Here is a 23341-nt window from a genome sequence, read left to right on the forward strand (position 1 = left end):
CCAAGGCAGACAGACAGACAGGACAGGGCTCTGTGAGTGAATTAAATAAGTGTGTGTGTGTGTGTGTGTGTGTGTGTGTGTGTGTGTGGTGCTGGTCTCTAGGGGAAGTAAAGCCCCACTGACCCACATACCGCTGCAAGAATATTACATTATTCAGTAAGACGCAAGGAAACAGAAGTAACACTCCCGCTTGCCCAATGTCTGTCTTAATGGAATCTCTTTTTCTCTTCACGTTGTGATGAACTCTGGTGGTGTAGTATATAATGCAATTCTGCAAACAACTATCCAAATCAAACCATCACTTTTGTTGTTTACTTAGGGAGAAAAATGCTGCTTCTCAACACCTCTTATTTCAATAAATAATTCTGCTGATCTGAAGAGGAAGAGAGTGCAGCACCAACATGCTCACACTCACACAGGCAAAAGAAAACATTGCTGCACAGGCTAAATAAACACTTGTCCGCAGTGCAGAATTATTTAGGACCACAAACTTGGAGAGATGCAGAATGTATGCAAATAAATACCCTCCTCTCTCACACACAAACATACACAAAGTAGGTGGGGCCTGCTCTTGGTATCAGGTGGATCAGCAGGGCGCAATGCTGGGAAGGTTGATGAGGTCTCTGGGCGCTTTGATCTCTCTTATCACAGAGATTCTGCTCAGCTCAGCGCTGCTGTTCTTGCTGCTGTTCCCACATTCCTCTGAGGCTGACACACACACACACACACACACACACACACACACACACACACACACACACACACTCCTTTCTGAACTTAACTTCATCCACCACGTGCCGTTTGTTGCTTTCCAGGAATCAGTTCATAATGGAGTAAATGCCTGTATGCCTACTTTCCTTCTCTCTGCTTCATTTCTACATTTCCCAGAATGTTTTTCCATCATAAACATTCTGTGTGCTGAATTTGCTAAATTTGTCAGTAAAATTAATGATATAGATATTTTCCCCAATCGTGAAAAAATTAAGAAAGCTGACAAAATTAAACCTTCATTGGTGGGTATGCTTCACAAGCTGCTGACAACAGATCCACAACACATGGTCCACTTTCTGCCCCTGTGGTTCTCCATTAAATAATATCATCACCTTCTCCTGACCACATTCACATGACAGCAGTAACTGATTCAAGTGTGCCTTATATCTTTCACCTTGTTTTAGAAATGTGCTTAACAATAGCTAAGACCTTACTACTCTTTGAGTGTTCGTTTACAACCCAGGCTGAAATTTTCAAGTAGAAAAAAGTAAAAACAAATTAAAAAACACAAACATGCAGTCTTTCTCTGATATAATTTTAAAAATATTTTCACAGAACATTCACCATTTATCCTCCTCAGTCCTGTTGAGTGTGTATATTACATGTGTTAACATGTAACACACACACACACACACACACACACTATTATCACACAGTAAAGACTGAGTGAAGTTTACCTACTTTTTTACTTTTTAGAGATTTGTAGCCTGATGTCTGCATATATATGTGCAGTCATCTCTTATGTCAATCATGGGGTCCCTCTGTAAATCTAGTAAAGATGACAGTACTCTGGAGGTGAACTGACCTGTTTAGGTGTGAAAAAGCACAGCTTCATTTTACCTTGAAAGAAATGCTCTCAGTAGATTTGCCAGCTTACCCATCCTGACATAGGTGCTCTGCCTTGACCAGAGCATATGTGTGAGTGGGAGGAATAATAAAGTCTGGATCATCTGGAGGTTTGAGTTTTATTCCATAAAAAGTTTCAGTGCTGTAAGCACCACAATCTAACATCTATTTCCCTCCACTATAATGGGCTTAGAGTCTCACAAACAAATATCCAAAACTGCATCAACAGGGCTAAGTAGCTTTGACAAGTGAGAAAATACATAGTTTTAAATTTCTTTTAGAAATTTTTGTTCCCACATACTCATAAACTGACATAATTTCTGCTGTTAACAAACCCAATACATGAAAAATGTATTGTATTTTTGTGTGTGCATGTGTATGGTGGTATATTCTGCTTTTAAAAATAACTGAAAATCCAGCTGCATCTGAAAGCAAGAGTGGGCATGACTGACTTGCATAAGCTGGCACCGGTACTCAATTTGTTGATGAAGATGTATGTGTGTGTCTTCAAGTAGCCTTGAACAGAGTTGATGGCCGCTCCTTAACTGCAGAGCAGCTGAATCAAGTAGCTCTAATGGGACCAATATATCTGCTTAAACACTGCTTCTTACACCAGTTTAGTGGACAGGAGGATGGAGAGATGGGAGAGAAAAAGAGAGAGGGTGGACACTGGTTTTGAATGAAAAAAAATGTGGATTCCAGAGGGTGACAGGAGTCTGTAAGTCTAATGAGAACAGACTTACAGACTTTCATGCGAGGAGCTTTAATAAAAGCTCTCTCTTTCGGTCCAAAACAGGTTGGTTAATCACAAGAACATTTATTAATAAACGTGATCGGTAGCTCTGTGTCCATTTTTATTATTCCGACTGCATATTTGTCATGTTTTTAATAGTTTGTTGATGTCAAACACACACCTGCATGGCTGAGCTTGAAGCACCTTGATGCTGGTGCCACTGATGGAAAAAAAAACATTTCTCACAAATAAAATTATCTCCTGCATAAGAAGGGCTGTAGCACAATGTATGAACAACTTGGATGTGGAAAAAAAAGGGCACAGTCATTCGAAGGGCCATTCGACAATGTCTTTCTCAAGACATAATTTTTGCGAATATGTTTTGGCAGCTTGTTCATTTATTTTATACCTTTGAAACTTAATAAGTCGTGTTCCTGCTCCTCTCAACTAATTTGTGCATCTACTGACTGCATTAGAACTTTCTCTGCACTATGTGTTTCTTTTTCCCCCCTACAGGCTAAATAAATGCCTTTAATATAAAGCTAAATTATATTGTTTATGAAACAGCATAGATTGACGATCCCAAAAAGGATATCTACATCATCTTCCTGGGGAGTCATACCAGCATATCATATGCAGCATATCATATCTGCATACCAGCAGAGCACCCAGAAATCAGTGCCAGGGAAAACAAAGCTACTACATCCACTTTATTGTTAAAGCTTAAACAACATTCAGTCACAAAGCAAAGGTTTACCAAATTACAGAATAAAGTAAAACCATGTCTGCCACAGTCCTGATAAACTGAATGTCAATGAGGAATTTGTTCACGTGGTGTTTTTTTTGTTTTGTTTTGTTTTTTCTTCTTAGGATTCTTCTTTGATTCTATTCCTTTCAATTATAAGGGGTTTTCTTCTTTGTCAGTAGTGATGTCCATATACCGATACAAGGATCAGGTCTGACACTTTCCTTGTGTTCTTGCACTGTGAATTGGAAAACTTCTCAGATACCGGTGACAAGAGAAGGAGATCCACAATCAGTAGAACTTTACCTGAATTTCGCTTTGTTTTACAAAGTTATTTTGGAAAACCGTTCAAGTGTAAATTGTCCAGTGTTAGTTAGCCTTCAGGTTTGTCCTCACTACTACAGTATTTAGACGTCATCAGCTCAACTGTAGAGTGGACTGTGGAGGATTTTACTGTCCAGCATATCATACTAGAGGCACAAAGTACATAAATACAAGTAATTGTACTCGGTCTGGGAAAAAGTGGTGTTAGGACATTCCTACATTTGATATTTGAAGGTACCAAGCAGAAATTTAAGATCAAAGTAATGTAATTAGCTAATGTTCTATCCTGACTTCATTGTTTTATACTGTTAAATGTTTGCGCGTACTGCTTAAATTAATAACACTCGACAAACATGTAGACTTTCTGCACAGCCGCATTTTAAATTCAATGTCTGGTCTGTGTTTGTTTTCTCCTAAAATCTTTTGAAAGCTGTTGCGAGTGTTTGACAGAGATGCTCATTCTTTATTAAAACCAAACTTAAATCTCCAGATGACTAAAAAGACTGAATTGTCCAAAGTATTTTCATCATTATTTTTATGTTCTGACTTTAAAGTATCTCCTTTGTCCTGCCTGTCCAGCACAAACGAATCCCCTCTGTCTCTCTCATCCATCTCAGTCTCTCCTTCTCCACTCTTTATTTCCCCTCATGGGCCATCTCGACGGAGGCGACTTATCTGATTCTAGGCAGCTCTGGTCGGTAGCCAGCACATATTTCAGTTCGTCTGAGCTGAGTGGTGCTGCCAGTAGTTTTTCTTGGCAGTGTGTCTGGCAGCGGCCTGTGTGATGGGCTTTCTCCATCCTCCTCCACCCCTGCAGTAGACAGCCCTCCTTCCAACAGCACGCTGCATTCATAAACCCATCACATACTTGTTAAGGTTTACTGGCTTTTTGTGGCTTCTCAATCTTTATCACCTTATTACCTGGACTATGGAAAAAAGCAACAGTGCGATGTAAAATACCTTATTACAAGTAAAAGCTCTGCACCTAAAATCTTCCCAAAGTACAAAAATATAAGCTGCAAAACATGCTTAAGGATTAAAACCAAAGTATTCGCTGTCCACTGCTGGGTAGTATACGTGCTGACATAACTTAGTATCTTGAACTACCAACTATATCTACAAACTGTAGTGCAGATCAGTAACTATGAATACATCAAAGAGATACAATACTGTATGTGCATCCTATGAACTATGAGTGTATGGTTTGTAATGACACCACTCAAAGACATTTTTAATTCTATTAATGCAGAAACATTTACTTGTTGCCATGACAAACTTTTACTGAATGCCTGTCACCAGTGACTAACTCGGGAAAGCTGTCATCTAGTCAAAACACATATTTATGTCTTAAGAGGCTAAATGACAGGAAATGTTATAATGTGGTTTAATCGTGAGATTATAGGACTATTATGATTGTCTGCCACTGGCTGAATTAAATTGTAATGTCTCTAATGTTACTATGCACGTCCTAGGCCACCCACATAGAGTAGGTTTTTAATCTCTTTGCACATTATATTTCAGTATTTACTGGCAGAGAATAAGTAGTTTTGCAGGTCTGATTCGGAATAAAATGAAAATAAAACCTGCTCCAAAAAGATGAACAAAAAGGAAATTGTTTCAAAAGGGGCAGAGAGGCAAGAGCCTAGAGGAGAAATTTGTGAAATATCCTCTGCAAATGCACTCAAATTGCAAATGAAGTTTGTCCTGATGGTGCAACCAGAGAAGAGGTTCGTGGGAACATTAAAATTAAAGTCATTGCATTTATTTCTTGAGGTCACAATTGCTTTTTCACACAAGTGGATATTATGGCCTGGCTGAGGTGCCAAAATAGATTTAATAAAATTGATCATTTGTGTAGCACTTGTGAACATATTTTGCTGCGAGTCAAAGTGATTGTCCTTGGAGAAAGAAAACGAAATAAATTTTATTAAAAAAAACAATAAAAAAAAACTGTGTGTAAGAAAAGCTTTGAATTTAAATAATAGGACAATCTGACAAGGGTTCAAGCAGGTAATGGACATGTACACACACGTGCACATTGGCACATAAAAACTAATTCAACCAAAGCAAACACAGCTGCAGTTGTCTGTCTGGTTATATGACACAAGATGAATGCATGTGTCTACTTCAGATAGCTAAAATGTCAACATGTATCCTGACGTCTCATTGTGAGTGATATGATTAACAAATTAACAAACGCCCCATAAGTTCATTGGCTCGCTACAAAGCTAAAATGCTGAAAAGCCAGGAACACTACCTACCATAAGTGTGAGCAACAAAATAAACATGTTGGCTGTGGTAACATGAACACTAAATTTTAATCAGGGAACCTTTCAACCTGCCTTGTTTTGTCCTCCCATTCAGCAAGAGATAAAATGTCTTGATCAACCTTCCCATCCCATTTGATATGGTGCCATCATGTCTGGAGCTGCAACTAACAAATTATGAATCATTATTTTCTATCAGTCCGTCAATTATTCACCCTGTAAAATGTCAAACCCAACTACTGCACACTATAAGTTCTCAGAGCTCTAGGTGATGTCAGCAAGTATTTATTGTTTTCTAGTTATAAACAAGCGCACAGCATTAAGTGTTGTTGATTCTTAGAGGAAAAAATAATCAGGCATTTTCTTTGTGTAAAAATAAATAAATAACTCAAAAATGCTGCTAGAATGTCTAACTTTTTTTCTTTTTTTTGCATTAACAGTCTCTCTAACCTTTGCTATTGCGGCATGATAATCAGAGTTATAACTTTTGTGTTTTTTTTTGCTGTGCCAAAATATTTGGACAGTGGGCGTAAATGAAGACTAATAAACATACCAGATGAATTTAAAGTTAAACTCATATCCCATAATTTCTGAGGTTCCTTACACATCCTTAGCCAATCTGATCCTCACAGATCTGTGTCTCCTAAGCCTAACAGGTGTCTGCCTAAGAAGAACGATGTGCCAACGACAGTATAGTCTAAGTCAACAACATGACAGCTTTCATTTTACAGGAGCTACAAGTACATTATTTTAATTATGAATAGGTTTGCTAATTGTGTTCTCGGTTGACTGGGTGATTTGACTTAGATTTTTGTAATTGTTTGCACAACTGCAGAAAAATTAAAACCAAAGTCAAAACCATTCAAACTACTTGATTTGTTGAACCATCTGCAACCTGAAGGTAGCATTGCTATTATAGCAGACAAAAAAACAGCAATTAGTAATTGTAACATAGGGACAATTGTTTATTGTTAATGGAATTACCGGTATGCACAATCAAACAAACCTCATTTTTAATCAGCCAAAAAAAACTCATGTCACACCACAGCAATCTACCATCGAACAATGTCTGGTGGTCCCAGCACTGCACAGAAGACACCAAGCAAAACTCTTGAGCGCAATGATCCCACAATGGTGGAAAAAGCTACCAAAGTCTGCACGCTCAGCAAACCCACTCCCAATATTCAAAAAACTGCTGAAATCAGAAATCTTTTTTAAGTCTAAATGCAATCATAATTGAAGCAGACCACTGTGTGTAATGACATCTATCTGAGCATTAATTTCATTTCTAGTTTTGTAGTCCAATAATAAATTAATTCAACCAAACTGTTTAATATTCCTCCACTGCTATCCCTCACTGACTAGAGGGAAATTAATCTGCCATTTACAAAAAATGCTTTCATTAAATCAATGTAATTGTTGTATTTCATATCTATCGCTATATCTCTATCCATCCATCCATCTACTTTATCAATAAAGTGGTATTCTTTCCATCTTGCAAACAGCAGTTTAAAAATCTACTCAAGCGAGCTTGTACAAGATTTACAAAGAAGGTAAAGCCTGGCATTAGACCAACAGCACTTTCTTGCCGTCTATTTCTCTGCCCTTATTATCAGCCTCTAATCATGTCCTCTTCTGTGTGAACAAGTGGGCTCAACTCGATTGCTGAGCAAGGAGTAAATATTTAGGAAGAAGGCAGAGGAGAGGACACTGGGTAGGGTGTGTGCTAAGGAGGTGAGCAGACGATGAAGAAAGAGGAGAGGAGAATTATGTGAATGTGTGTGAACAACTATTGTCAAATCCTGAGTCAGAAAGACAGACAACAAGACAAGAAGAAAGAGACCGTGAAACAGATAAACTGAGTGCAGGATCAAATGCATTCACTCAGTGAGATATAAATGAGAAAGTCTTGGGTCAATTGATTTGGGTTGGTAGGTTACCTGTGATCTGAGGGCAGAGAAAAAAAAGAATACAGGGACACAGGGAGATATAGAGGGAAGAGAAAATGAAGGCCTGGACGGAGAAATTGACATGTCGAGAAGGAAGGAATGGGGTCCTAATCTTCTCCGCTCCTGTTTTCAGATCAGCTGGGCTCCTGTGGTCACAGCTGCCCTTTGATTGGCTAAGATTGCAAAGAGTGGTGGATAAAAAGGACGGGGGGGATTTCTTATTTTCTTGGTCATTTATAAGTGTGTGTATGTGTGCGTGTGCATCAATGCCCTTGTGAGAAAGAGTTTGACTTTTGGATATTTGGAGCAAGGACTATGTGGTTTTTCCTCAGTTGTTGTGTTCAGAAGACTAGTTAAGAGTCAAGATAAGACCAAACGTCTAAGCAAGAGGATGACTGAGCACAGGTGGAGCAACACTATAGGATCAGCAGTGTACTGTCATCTACAAGGACAATAGACCTTTATTTAAGCAAAACAGTATCCACATTTTGGGCATAGAGGACAGATGGTATAGATGGTCATAAAGGAGTGAAAGAGGCCAAGTGGAAAATCCTTTGCTCAAGAGAGGTGAAGGTCCCACCGGAGGGTTCACACATACGGCTACAAATTTTGAAGCGAGCCAAGTTGACCAAGTACCAACTGCTGTGGACTTCACAGGAGAACAGGAGAACAGGAGCCCCACTGAGTGACAGGGGAAAGTTGTGAAAAGCTGAAGTTTATGCAAATACACTCTAAAGCAACTCAACTGCAGCCAGGGGCAAGTTAACTTAGGAACATTTTGATTCCACCAAACCGCAACAGAAAGTCCATTTACTATCCAACATGTGGAAATCATAAATTGAAAGAGAAGAGGAAAAAGGGTATCACCATGGTTTCCTAATTATCAACAATGTTTGGGTTTTTTTTGGCATTTAAGTTTTTATTCATTTTTTGGAGTAAAAGTCGGTACATGGTAGTACTGTAAAAAAAAAAAACACAAACATATTATTTTACAATTACAGTTTGGATTCTATTTTCAACAGCATAGCACAGAGTGGCATTGTCCAGAAGGATTAACATTTAAAAAAAAAAAGATCATGAAGGATCATCTGCTATTTATCCAGATGTTCCATCAAATTTCATATAATTCCAGATGAGGTCCCAGATGGAGATTTTGTCACCTGTACTGCCTTTTAATTCGCTTAACATGAATTTGTAACAAGCATTTTCTACTATTGCCTCTGCTAATTCTTTCAAATCTGGAGCTTTAGCTATATTCCAATGTCTTAGTATAATCCTGGAAGCTGTAATTATGCCAACAATAATAACAGAATAAATACGTTTTAACAGATCTGGCATTAAAGATTTATCTCCCTCTAAACCATAATATGTCAAGTTATTAGGTTCATGTGGATTTCAGTGGACACCAAAGGAAAAAGTCAGATCACTACCTGACAGGGATTAATTATAAACTAAAAGGAGGAAAAAAGTAATTGTTGGGAGGTTACCGATTATTAACAATGTGTTTGAAGGTCATGATACAACAGTCAGAAATTTGCCAGTGTTGGACCATAGAACAGCGTCCTTCAAACTAGTCTTAGAAGTGTCATACTCATGCAGCACAGTTAGTGGGGCAGAATAAAAATATGACTTTAAAAAACAATTTGACAACATTGTTGTGTTTAGCGGCGGCGAATAGGACAACTGGCCAGTCATGTAAATGCCATGTAAATAATGTGCTAATCACATCACATCGCCAGAAATGCAACTTCAGAGGCCAGCGACAACCTAGTACAATGCATCCATATGTGTGAAAGCCTGGTTATTTCATTTTTAATTCAATCTACATAAAAAAAGTCAATAATGGGAAAATGGGTAATTTTTCTCCTACTCGGCATGCATAAAAGACTAAAAACTAAGCCGGCCTCTGAAAACAAATGAAGAAGAAACGGTATACTACTTCTGCTTCCACTCTGTGCAAATTGTTTATTGCGAGCGGACTACAAAAGTTATGGCTTTGTCACAATAGCAGAGAACAAGCAAAATGAACCTCTTTGTCCATTTAGATAAAGAAGTCTGACTGCATTTAAAAGTTAAATGTTGTGCTACGGCCACCGCCTGTTTGGGTTAAGTTTTAACACCGTCTCTACAAGAGCCTAGTTTTTTTCCTGTATGCACTACAAAGCCAAGTAGGCAGTTTTGGAAAAGGTCCAGTTAAGGAGCAGAAAAATGCTGTTTCCCTCTGGACTGACAGACAAAACAGAGAGTCACCTTAGTTCATTAGGGATAAAGATTATTTTATTAAAAGTATATTCTTCAGACTTTAAATCTAAAACAACCGAATGCATGAGCTTTCAAAACATTTAGTTACAAAGTTGCAAATACCACTTCAATAGATAGAAACTATATGTCCTGACCGATGAAAAAATGCATTCAATGGATGGTCTTCACAAGTCCGCATAACTAATAAGGCATCACCTCCGCACTTGTCTGGTACTTTATTTAAATTGTTGGGACTTTAAGTGTTTTAAGAAATCCTTACAGATAAAAAGTGGTGTGTGTGTGTGTGTGTGTGTGTGTGTGTGTGTGTGTGTGTGTGTGTGTGTGTGTGTGTGTGTGTGTGTTTGTGTTTGTGTGTGTGTGTGTGTGAGAGTGAGAGAGTGAGAGTGAGAGTGAAAGTGAGAGAGTGTGACTTTATGGTAAACACCCGTTTCCCAAATTTCACAGACCTGTGTGAGCCGACTGCGGGGGAAGTCAAACCTCCTGCAGCCTTTTCAATCACGCACAACAGAGACTTTTACTATTCCATTTCATCTCACATCCAACCCCAACAACAAACAAAAACACACCTATCTCCTCTGTACAACTGGTGGAAAGCATTTACTCTTATACAACCGTAGCTGCTTTCAACTCTGCAGGACTCCAACAGTGTGCAATCCATCTGTGTGTGTGTGTGTCTGTGTGTTTGTGTCTGTGCTCAAACCCTGCTTACTTCAGGGTAAGTAAAATGCAGAGAGTAATAACTTGAAAAATGATCTAAGACAGGAGGAGGAGGAGGAGGAGGAGGAGGAGGAGGTGGAGAATTTGTAGGGACATAAACTTTGAAAGAACTGAAGATGTATATGTAGGTTATCCTGTCTTATCTGCTGTGGTTACTTTTGTTATAACCATGAGTGTATCGTTGTAGGGAACTAAATTCAGATCCAGATGAGACACGATAAAAGACAGAAACATAAGTAAGGCTCAATAAGACTGTTGGCTTTGTCCACCATTAAAAAAATTAGCAGAGTTCTAGCAACATTATGAATAGATCAATTGTTCCAAATCTTTCCCCATTTAAAAACCATCAGCATATGGAAGGAAAAGAAGAGGGAGACTAGTATTTTTTGACATTTGCCAGAATATTTAAATTAAATCAGATTTTTAACGATTCACCACGGGCTGAAGCTGGTGAAAAGTGTCACTTGGATGTTCCACACTAGTGTGAAGGATTAGTATTAAAATCTGTGTGGGCACATACTCAAAGAAAAGAAAGATTAAATAATGCAGACACTTTCTTTACTTAACTCTAATGTGTTTTAACCATCTCAGCCTGCTTATGATGCAGTGTTAACGTCCTTCACAGCACAACATTCAAAGGACACTGGAAATTTAGAGTTTGTGAATGTTAAAAAGATATTTTGGACACACTGGCGAGTGACTAAATGAGTTCAGTCTATGGTTCAGACCCTGAGATCAGCAAAGTGCACAAAACTGTTTGACTAAGTATTCTGCACGGTTTGTACCATTAAATTACTGGTTGAATTAACAAGTGTCATGCATGGCAGATCATGTTAGACGTTACAAAAATAGATCTATAACATGTTGATTTTTAGCTGATCTTTAGCTGGGGTCTGTACTCCGCTAAAGAGTAGAGTACAAAAGTACAAAGTTCGAAAAACTGCAGTAACTGTGTTATCCACTTAAGCTTCCCTGCTCTCACAGTGCAACCTTCAACACAGGAAGATGCTGCCTTTCCATAGGAACCAGAGTCACAAAGGCAGACTGTGACCTTCACTCTCTTTTGAGTGTTTATGGATGTGAAGCTGACTGCCAAACCCATAAATGCACTCTGTATATTCCTCTAGTGCTGCCATGCAGAGTCTCTCATAGCTCACATCAATGGGCTGCAATCAAGCATAGTAAAGGAAGTTCTTCTGAATATGTGCAAGCCAATCCAGACACCTGTAAACCTCTTAAGCTCAGACAACTATATCAATGACTAAAGGGCGTTATTAATTTGAGGGAATGTTTGTGTTACATTACGCCTCCACTAAATTTCATCAAGGCTAATTAGAGTGTTGTCCTTGAGATGTGTGACCTGCTAACTGTGCTCTCCCTGCTCTTTGGCTGGTGTAGCATGGACACAAAAGCTTTCACATAATGCTGATTCATTTAAAATGTTTTCCACAGGTTGCCAACTTCAGTTAGGTCTCATAATTGATTTTACCCTAACAGGTTGTGGCAGCATCTTCATTGATGTGAGGGTTTGTACCAGACCATCATGGTGAAGAGGAACTGTGCACAAAGGCAAACTCTTGATATATAGGGCTGTGTTCAGACTGACTGTCCTATGTGTAAAAAGCTCAGTGTCCTCATTCAATTGGATGAGGTCAGTCTGCTGATGCAGAGGTGCAGGCAAAGCAAAGAGCACAGGATCATCTGGCTCAACTTTTGCTGGACTACATTGCCATGCCATCTGGCAAGGTGCTGTGGTACCTGAATCAACACACACCCACCAACAAAGCCACCCTGCATTTTTATGAGAGCTGCACCACTATCATTTCAGACAAGGTGAAGAAGGAGGGAGTAAATCCACTGCTCCTTCATATGAAAGGAGCTAGTTACAATGGCATCTGATCAGCCTCCTGAAAGCTTCCCTCTGGATAATGAACACATCAAGTTTAGAGAAGACCCTAAGTTAGACCTGGAACACACTGGAGGGGCCACATATCTGATAGGGCTGTGAATGCCTCAGAGTCCCACAGGATGAGCTGGGGACCATGTCTGGGGAGATGGACAGCTTGGCTACTTTGATTAATTCATGTGACCATGACCCACATCCACATATGGGGAAGTTAAACCAGTTGCTAGGAGGTGAGTTGGAGTTCTTTTCTTTGCCTAAGCACCCATGTTTATTGGATTATATTTATTCCTTCCACATCTGAAATCAATCTTTTCTAAAACAAACATTACGCTAAAAGTGATTTTAGACAGAAAAATAATAAAATAATGCATATGCTATAAATCTAAAACAGCACCACCATCATTCAAAAGTTTTCAGTAAAACATAATTTGTAGTTAAGGGGCTAGACTTTGAAAACACACAGGTAAGGACCTTTAAAATTTTAAGATTTTTCTTAAAAAGGGCAGATTTATGATCTCCCTGCAATGACCTGTACCCCTCATCCACCTAGTGTGGTCTACTGTAAACAAACGTTACATGAAGTTGTAACGTCCATTTCCTCCTCTGCCAGCAACTTCTTTCAAGTAAGATTTTAAGTAAGAGTTCCTACGCTGACATCCACAACCCCACATACTTTATCCTACACACATGTGCCTGTGTATGAACTTAATCCATTCGTGTTTTTCTCAGTCCGTTCACCACGCCCTCTTTGCTGACATTTTATCTGTAGAAACACAAAGCTTGCACACTCCCACACATACACACACACACACACACACACACACACACACACACACACACCAACCACAGTGCCCTACACAATTTCCACATGATTCCCACATCGTAATTAGATCACAAGTTTACACAGATAGCTTCATAGACACAGTCAGCCACTTTCCCTCTGTTCATAATCTCACACACACACACACACACACACACACACACACACACACACACACACACACACACACACACACACACATTCCTACAGGATGATTTAGGACAATTGTCCTTACTCTGGAAATTGGTAAATTGGTATAAACTATGTTAAAGTTTAAAAGGACTAGATGTCAAAAAGTGGGATTCATTCTGCAATTGAGATGATTCCATGTTCCCATGGTCTCTCTTAGACACACACATACACACACCCTGCTAAATTTTGAAATTTGCTCTTTCTGCACCATACTTTGAAATTGTCTAAATACTGTTCTTTGCTGCATATAGAAAAGTATAGAAAAAAATAAAAGAAAACCATAGGAAGTCAAGCGTCTATTTTACGATGGGATTTGCTACATTTAATCAATATAAAGCCTATTTCAGGCATCCACTGGAATTTTGATAGTATGCCTCACTTGTGATACACAAAAACACACACAAAAGTCCTTAGAATTTATTATCTTTTTTTTTTTAATACCATCATTCCTGCCTTAGGAAAACAACCAGTTAGCTCAGAACTATAAAAATCTGACCCCAAGATGAGACTTCTTAAGGCATAGAACCTAAGAATGTTAGGGTGTGTGTGTTTGTGTGTGTGTTCTGATCATAAATGTATCAGCAAATGTAATCTTTGCAGCTACGATGGGGATTTTAATTAAGTATTAGTATACAAAAAAATAAGTAAAAAAATAAGTATAACTGGAGTTCCCCACATTTTAGGCTGGTGTCCCCTTAAAACAAATCAACTTTGATTTGCAACCTGTTATCACTGGTTGTATAAATGTAGCATGTTAAGTCTGATTTTCCATTCTTCAGTGTGTCAACCAGAATTTAGATTTAAAAATGCCAGCACATCAAGATAGATAGTATCTAGTGTCTAGACAGACATGATTAGGTTCTTTGGTTGTTTCAAATATACCAGGAAACTTCAATTTGAAATGCATACTTTCTTCAAAGATTTGCATTTTTTTCTTTATGACTGATGAATGGAAAAAAGCTGATCTGAGCACCTCTTATGTGAAATGGAATTCTGATTTAAAAAAAAATGTTTGAATGAGCTGATGCTGGCAGGTGGACAGAACATTTGTGTGGGAATAAATACTTAAAGGTTAAAGCTATGGTATTGGAAGACTGGCCACTGCAAAACTATGAATCTCATTAATAAATGCTCTGCGATTATGAGATTGACTGGAGTGAGTCCAAGAGGACAATCGCCCAAATGCTGAACAATGGAGCAGATGGATCAATCAGACAGTAATAATGGATTAGGAAGGTCCAGCTAGATGCTCTGATATCTGTCAGCTCCTTACATGTGTCTCCTTGAATAAGTGACGTACCACAGATCAATACATGGCGATCAGACTCTCTGAACATTCAACTGGCCAAAAATCAATAACACTTAGCATCCCCTCTCCCAATCCCTAACTAGGCTAATGTGACAGCAGAAGACTGATGGAGAAAGGATATCAGCACACACACACACACACACACGCACACGCAAAAGCCAAGCAGACACCTTTCAAATAGGCTTAGGATGTGTCAAACAAAAGGGCAGCATCTTCTTGTCTGCTCTATGAGCGAGTAGGTATAAGAAAAAAGAAGACACTCACATTGACATTTCACATCAATACACAGAAGTGTAAAAGAGAAGTAGTGAAGATCTCCTCCACTTGACAAACCGACATGCTCTGCAGGAAAATAGTCCTGTCTGGCTCTGCTGCCAAGACATCCCTCCAGCCAAACGCTGTCTGGTGCCAAAAGTCACTCAAGCATTTTTCTGCACGGGGCATACTGTACACCATGCAGTGCGCCTCATTCCATTTCCGCATCAGAAATACTATCCCGCCTGGACCAGTGACCCATTCACTGTTTCACTGTGTGATGATGAGATCCATATGGGCCCCATTACATTTTTTTTTTTTTTTACAATTTTGGCAGAAAAATTCTGCGAGAGCACACTTGTACCTCTACAGACAGCTTTGCACCAGTTTTTGTTTAGAGTTTTGGTTGTGTAATGGTAGGGGAGTTCTATGCTCAAGGGACCAATGACCTTATTCACACAGCAAATTGTCCCTTTTGTACTTGCAATCACAGCAATAACTGAAGCAAAAGGAGTATTAAATACTGTAAAGTTAAAATATGTGCTCATATTTATGACTTTCCTACTTATTTTTTGATTAAACTGGGACAATGATTTGACATCAGAGACATCATTCTGAGTTTTAATTGCAAGCTGGCCCCCACAGAACAAGTACGGTAAACTAAGAACAAGACATAAAAATCACTTCAAATCTAACAAAAAAACAGATTAGTACACGCTAGTACTTTGGGTCTCCTTGATGTGTACAACAACATGACATTTTTTTGTTTTTATTAAAGTATCAAAGAGGATTATAACAAAATAAGCAGATTGGCAACTCACTGCATCCGTCCTCATCACTGTGGTCTCCACAGTCGTTGTCTCCATCACACTGCCACTGGGCTGGAATGCAGGTACACTCCCCGAAAGCACTGACCGCACATGTGAAGTGATTTCTCCCACATGAACACTCAGTACTGCCCTGAACTCCTGCAAACAGAAAGAGAGAGTTGGACCTGATTAAGTGATTTGTAAATATTGATTTCACCACAGTAATTAAAACACTACTTATATATGCATAGCATTACACAATCGGGTATATTTCAGTAGTTTCTGCTGGTACCTTGTATAAACTCCTGGGATTTGATCTCAATTAATTAGCTAGTCTCCACCTTTATTTTAAGTGTATTTTTCCTCACAGTGAGGTAAATGATTGTGCAGAATTCTCCTGGTAGGCCAGTGGTTTTATTTTCAGTTTGTGACCCCTTTAAAGAAAGCAATAATTGGCCCTCTAATCTATCTCCATAGAGGCCCTTAGAAATAAAATATCAAATAAATTTAATGAGCAAATTCCACCTTGCGTGGTGATATTGCACCTGTGTTGATCATGTGACAAAAAGGCCCAAAAGGTTTTCCCTCAAAGAGAAAAATTGTAAAAACAAGCAGCTAAAAGGAGCACAAACTATTGTTATTAGAATTTAATTCTATCAGTCCATTATCATTTGTAAAGTTTAGTAGACGTGTAGGATTAGCTCATCTTATCCCCATTAATGTGTACACGAAAGCAATAGCTGCTAACTGGGGTTTAGTGTCTTGTCCAAGGACATGTAGTTCATAAACAACCGCTCTACCAACTTAGAGGATCCTTTATGTAGCCCAAAACATCAATTACTGCCTCTTTAGTCTGACTGTGCAAATGTACACAGACAAATGTATCCAAAAAAACATAAACACACACACAAACATTCACACTCTGCCCTGATTCCCCATCAGCACAGCAGAACAGTAACCAAATCTTTGGATGCGACAAACCAAATCACATTCAGGAGAGGAAATAAATAAAGGGTTTCACATTTTACTGTCACTTTGAAGCCTATTAATGACCATCTGTGTGTGTATGTATGTGTATTTGTGTGCATGCGTCTATTTGCTGAAACTGGCCTACCGCAACAAACTCAGTTTCTTGGAACGTGTGTGTGTGTGTGTGTGTGTGTGTGTGTGTGTGTGTGTGTGTGTGTGTGTGTGTGTGTGTGTGTGTGTGTGTGTGTGTGTGTGTGTGTGGTTCCTGGCCTCCTCACAAAGGCATTAGTCAACCCAGGAGGGCCTGGCAGAGAGAGCTCAGTAACCTTCAGATCCCTCCCACAGCACTAAATTAATGGCTTCTTTCTTTTCATTTCCCTCTCTCTCTCTCTTCCCATCATCCTCTCCTCATACTTCCCCTTCAGTTGCCTCTCTTCTTTTCCCATCTTCCTCAGTTCATTTTCTCCCCTTTCCCCTCCCCTCATTTCCAGAACCCGCTAACAGGAATAGCGTCATCAAAATCTTTCTGTCTTTAAAGCTGCCCCTCTAATTTTCTTGCCCAGTCTGTACTTCCTACAGGCTTGGCCTCTGGGGGCATGCCATTTATCCCTGGAGACAAAGACAGGACAATCATTGCTAGACAGGTACAAACAAAAGGCCCTGAAAATCCCCAACTAAGAATAATTCTCTATAGCACAACACAGTTAGCTTATACTGCAATGTTGTGAGCTGTGTGGGATTTGTGACTTTAAGCATATTATGCGTGTTTTATTAAGATGTGTGTTTGTGTGGGTTTGTACAGAGCTAAATTACAGTCTGTGAGCTTGAACAGAAGTAGTGTCAACATGAAGCCACATCACAAGTCATGCATTTGTCAAACATTCTTAAAAAAAAAAGAAAAGGCCACTGGTTTCCAAGTAGAGCCAAAGAAAACGTAGCAGGAAACCATTATACATTCTATGCTCCACATGCACGTGCATGTACAAAGACTGAGAACAGACTGAGGATATGAGACACATGTTGTATGTCGCAAGATGTAGGAACGATTTGTCAAGGGGTGAAGATTTAAAGGTTATGTTTCTGCCTCTCACCCGACCCTTCAATATTTTTGATTGTATTAGACTATTATTAGCACTATTATTAGCACTTTTGTTAATTAATAGGCATAAATGTTGCTTAGTCAATTAAACTGCTTCGCAAATTACTTTCCAGAAAATGTTTAATTTCAAAAAATATTTTACTAATACAAAAAGACAAACTATACATTAGCTCATAGGTAGATTTGCCATATGTTGAAATTATCATCTATCATCTATGTATATAGGCTGTTACTCAAGATATTTTTCACTAGCAAGATGAGAAGTTGTTACATTTGAGCACATTTACCTATAATATAATGTTATGGCAACATTTTAAGGCCAAGTGGACAAAAAAATATGAGCTGTCCGAGAGAAAAATAGTGTGTAGTCGAGTTCGACTATATGCACAACCACATTACACGTTAATAAGCCTTACTGAAAAGGTAAAAATACTTTTTAAAGCACAAAAACTTTCAAAGCTATCAAGCTCAAAAACTTTCAAGAATACATTATGTGCACAGGGGGCACAGACTTGTTAAGCCCGAGTTTATGGCCGTTTTCTTCAAGAGCAAACAAACCGCCACAAAAGTAATGCAAACATTGCTCTACAGTCTTACAGTAACCCTGCCACCAAAAACAATCACAACTTCAAAACTTGGATTAAGGAAGCAAACGGAACGTAATCTTAACTGATGAGACTGATAAAGATGAGCGAAATATCAACATGTAGATTATTAGTTTAAGAATCTAGCACAAACATGTGACACACATGCGCGCACACACACACACGCGCGCGCGCAGTAGTTGTAAGCCACATCTGCCCGGCGCTTTCAAGAGCACCAGCATGACATGCCTCTGATGCATCCGAAAGATAGCAGATCACATGCTGGGTGTTTTATAGAAACAGTGGTTCTTTGAGTTGTAAGTTTAGCAAAAAACACATTGTTAAGTTTATTAAAGGAAGTTTAAGTGGACCAGGTACAGAACAATCACCTATTTTAATATAAATCCAGATCACAATCAATTAACAGCCTGAAAGTCTGAATATGCAAAACACACTTGCGAAATATATGTATGGTGCCACAGAAACAGTGTCAGTGTTAATCCACCCTTAATGTTAGTGTTAATCAAGAATATACGTCGATTGAAAACTACAGTGGATCAGTATTACAGGAATGAGGTACCTGTGCTTTCAGGTATATGACAAGAATGAGTCAGCAACCTAATACAAATATTCAAAAGGAGGTCTTACTGCAGCCAAACCAAAGAGAAAAAATATTTTATTCTGAAAATCAAATAAACCACAGACATTCAGTTTTGTGTGTTTTCAGCAATAGAGCATAAATCAAAAAGCGTAACTGCATCAAACACACAACAAGCCAAGTTAATCGATTGGATTCATACCAACGGAAGAAGGAGGAAAATGTGCGTGTACTCTTTGTTTACAGTAATGGGTGATGAATGCTGACGTGTTGAACCTGCTCTTCAGGCCGTCGAGACAGACAAACAACTGAACTCTCATTTCACCTGTGGCTGCCAGAGGCCAGTGTTTGAGCTATGAATCAGACATGAAACTCCAGCTGAGAAAAAAAATATATGTAATAGCACAAAGACCACCAAAGATCTTCTACTGCTGGTTACTATAACCTGAAACTGTCTAAACAGGCATAGTGGGGAACAAGACAGGTGGTCCCCCAATGGTAAACACAGACAAGCCCACAAACCCACTTTGACACCAAGTCTAATCCTGACCAACCTACAGCAGCAGAAAAGCCTATGTTCAACCAACGTGAGCCGGAAGCTGGCACATGTTAGGAGTCTCAGATCTGACCAGGAGGCCCTAACCAGAACTCTGTTTCACTATTTCACAACGTGGAGTTGTTAAATAGTTAAATGACGAGTGTGATGAGTTGAGGAGAGAGCAGTGGGGCCAAAACACACAATGGTAACCCAGCCTGGAGAGCGGGTGGCCACATGCTTTGAACGATGTCAAAAGGCTGCGGGTTAATTAGGCGTGGACCTCCCTGGAGACTACCTGGAGGGTCGGAGCTGCGTCTTTCTTTCACTATGTGAACCTACCACTATAAAAAGTGATAGCGGGAAATGGGAGTGGGGATGGGGGGGGCATGAGCCTGACAATATGAAGGGTAAGACAGAAGGGTGGATAGAATAAAAAGGAATGCCGTCTTTCTGCCACCCTTCCGCTGCTGGTGTTGAGCTGTAAAAGTGTTGATTCGGATAGACAGCTGCGTCTCAGCATGTCAGCAACTGTTCAGACTGAACAGACCAACAACAATTGCATTGAGCAGCACTGCACGGCGTCACACAGCACTGCACAGTGAGAATGGACTCAACTGGCGCCCCACCTCGCTGTCAAGCAACAGTATTCATTTATCACTTCATGCACTGTGCAAGACGCTCGACCAATGATGTAATTCACCATTCACACTGTTCTGGTTTTCTCAGTTTTAAAATAATGTAGAGGTCAAAAGATAATATACAAGACAAGCATGGCCATAGGATGACCCTCCCTTTTGCAACACCTGTTTCCAGGTAAAGAAAACAGACAGATGTACAATTTAACAATGTTAGAAAACTTTACTCTTTGCAGTTTTAACTGGGCTTTTTGGACAGTGCAGGCTAATACAAACTTACTGACTTAGCAACACTAAGGATATGAAACAAACAAAAAAAAAGTATTTTAATACTACAACTTTTTGCAAAAGGAATCATGGTTTTTAGTCATTTCAGATAAGGTGGATGAATTTATATATGAGGCTGAAAACTAAAATGTTTTTATATATGCGGAGCAAGTGCTTATCAAAACTAACCTCTCTAATTTGAATGCAACTTCATGACTCTGTCACTTCCATGGTCAATCTAGTCTGTCAAATTCGAATTGGGCTGACATTGCAATGAGAGTCAGGTGAGCGTGAGTAAAGATGAGAAGGCATGACCACACTAGTAACACCATCATATTCATATACTTTGTAGGTGCCCATTATTCAAACAGCTCAGTGTCAGACAATACGCTGCATACCTATAATTTGAAAATGTGTGAATTTGCATCAGTTGTGGAAGCCAATGTCTGCTGCTAGAATGTGTGTGTGTGTGTGTGTGTGTGTGTGTGTGTGTGTGTGTGTGTGTGTGTGTGTGTGTGTGTGTGTGTGTGTGTGTGTGTGTGTTTTTCACTGGCTGTGTAATGTTTGATCCTAAGCAGGGAACGGCTGCCTGCAGATGAGAGCGGTTGGACTGAATTACAAAGTACAAGTTTCAAATAATTTTTGGTGGCTCTTACGTCACTTCAATTTCCCAAGCTCCTGCTTCTCCATCATATCCATATTTTTCTCTGTTACAACATATGGAAGTTCTGAAGTTGCTCCAACACTAAACACATTCACTGAATTTCCTGCGGTTATGGTGGCTCTGGGTTACGCTGCAAGATGCCAAACAGCTCATCCTCCCTGTCCGTTCCCGCTCTCTGTCAGCTCATCTCCACCTACTAATTTACCCAGTGTAGGTCAGGCTTGCCCTGATCTGATGCAATGAACTGGTAACCACAGCAGCACATGTTGATCCTCCCTTGGGGGAAAAAAAAAATAGCACACGTGAGCACGCGCATGCATGCATGCACACATACACACACCTCTTTTTAACTTAAAGAAATTTCCTAAAACACTTAAACTATCCAGTTTGAACTCCCAACAATGTAAACAAAGTATCATATGCCTCATCTTCAAAGCACGGCTAAAACTCATTGTGGACAGTCCCATCATCACAAGCTCATCGTACTGGTTTGGTCAGTTACTCACAAAGCACATCCAGGAGTGTCTGAAATGTGCAGCAGTTGGTCAGCAGCAGGGTTCTTTTCATACCCGCTCATCTCCGACTTTCATTAAAACTCCAGCCTTATCACACAGCAGCGCTCAATCACCTTCTTATAACGTAACTCAGCAGGAGGGAGTGTGTTTGAGCACATGTGTGAGTGTGTTTATATCTTTGCATGTTATTGGCCTGCCTGTAAAGCCTTATCAGTTTGACACATCCTTAAGCTGACCAGGTGCTTCATTATGGACCCTCTGTGCTGCATATTTGTTCATCAGGAGAAATACTTCATGTAAGCAAATAACACCAGGCATGACCACACACACACAGGCTAGGCTTTGCCTAGTGTGACCCAAAAACATGTAGGAGGATAATGTCCCTTATTCTCTTGAGATAATGGAAAACAACATAATTACACGCTTTGTAATATATTATCAGTCTGCTCCTGAGGGTTAAAAGTAAAGGCATTCAAGATCGAACAAAATGGGGTTTGGGGTTCTGCTGTGGAGCTGTATACAGTACATACACTTACAAACACCAACCCCTACACACACCCACCCCTACACACCCACAGACAGTGTCATCATCTGTGACTGGCCAGCAGTGTCTCTGAAGTCAGTTCAAAGACAACACTGATTTGGCCAGGGATGAGTGGATGGTGGCTGCATGGGCATGTGGGCTAGCACAGGGTGTGGATAGGCTGGGGTGGGGGTATACCAAGCAGAAATATGTCTACAGTCAGAAAATGCAAGTCTTATCCATTTCCAGTGGATTCTTTTAGGGGTTAGTGGTTAATAATTTTAAAATCACATCATATTGCAACTAAACTAAGCAATTTTCAAATCCCAAAAGCCGCAAGTATTTCAATGCTACAATATTAGGACAAGCATTCTTTCAGGCTTCATATGCAAAGATCTGCCCTCCCTCTCTGCAGAGTAAAGGTGAATAAGAGTAGATGAAGACAATTTAAGACACAGACAAGTTAAACTGCTGCTTTTCACTACCCTTAGGCTGCTAAGGGTAGTGAAAATTGACTCGGCAAAAGCAAACCTCGATGTCAACAAGCAAGAGACCACACTAACCAAAACTGTAAAGGCTAACTGGACAATATATTTTATAGTTTTAAAAGAGAGGATGTTTAGCAGGAACAGGTGTTGTACTGAAGTGACCAGGTAAGGCAATGCCACAAATGTCTGAATGTCTGATGTAAAATTCCGTGAGTGTTTTACAGGCAAAGTCTAATCACTTGATCCAGCAGAAAAGTAGCTTTGATTTCTCACGGTGAGGTAAACTAATTTAGCTTGAGGAAAATTAAACTGTCCTATCCAGCTTGGCAGATTTGACCTAAAAATTACTTTAATACTCTATGAAAGTCCGGAATATCCTGCCGTGCGTTGTGTTGTGATCTGTCTGGTCAGAGGGCCTGAATGAGTTAAGGAAGAAGAGGGGCAACCATGTTGTACCACGTTTCATTTTCCACTACTGTCAGCCCTTTGTGATGACTCTGGCCTCTGCATGCTTTACTTATGTGCCTTTGGGACTCAACACACGCGTCTGTGTGTG

The 23341-nt window shown here is 39.6% G+C and overlaps 1 protein-coding gene across 10 annotated transcripts in view; it reads right to left on the bottom strand.

Moving 5' to 3' along the window:
* The window catches only part of lrp4 (low density lipoprotein receptor-related protein 4), a 91757-nt gene that overhangs the window by 32749 nt on the left and 35667 nt on the right, over positions 1-23341 (bottom strand). For all 10 annotated transcript variants that reach the window (XM_067495603.1, XM_067495597.1, XM_067495596.1 and 7 more), the window contains one exon: positions 15918-16064. In XM_067495603.1, coding sequence (XP_067351704.1) covers positions 15918-16064 — 147 coding nt within the window. The remainder of the gene's footprint in view (positions 1-15917; positions 16065-23341) is intronic.

The sequence above is a fragment of the Channa argus genome, chromosome 2 (assembly GCF_033026475.1).
Source record: "Channa argus isolate prfri chromosome 2, Channa argus male v1.0, whole genome shotgun sequence".
NCBI lineage: Eukaryota > Metazoa > Chordata > Actinopteri > Anabantiformes > Channidae > Channa > Channa argus.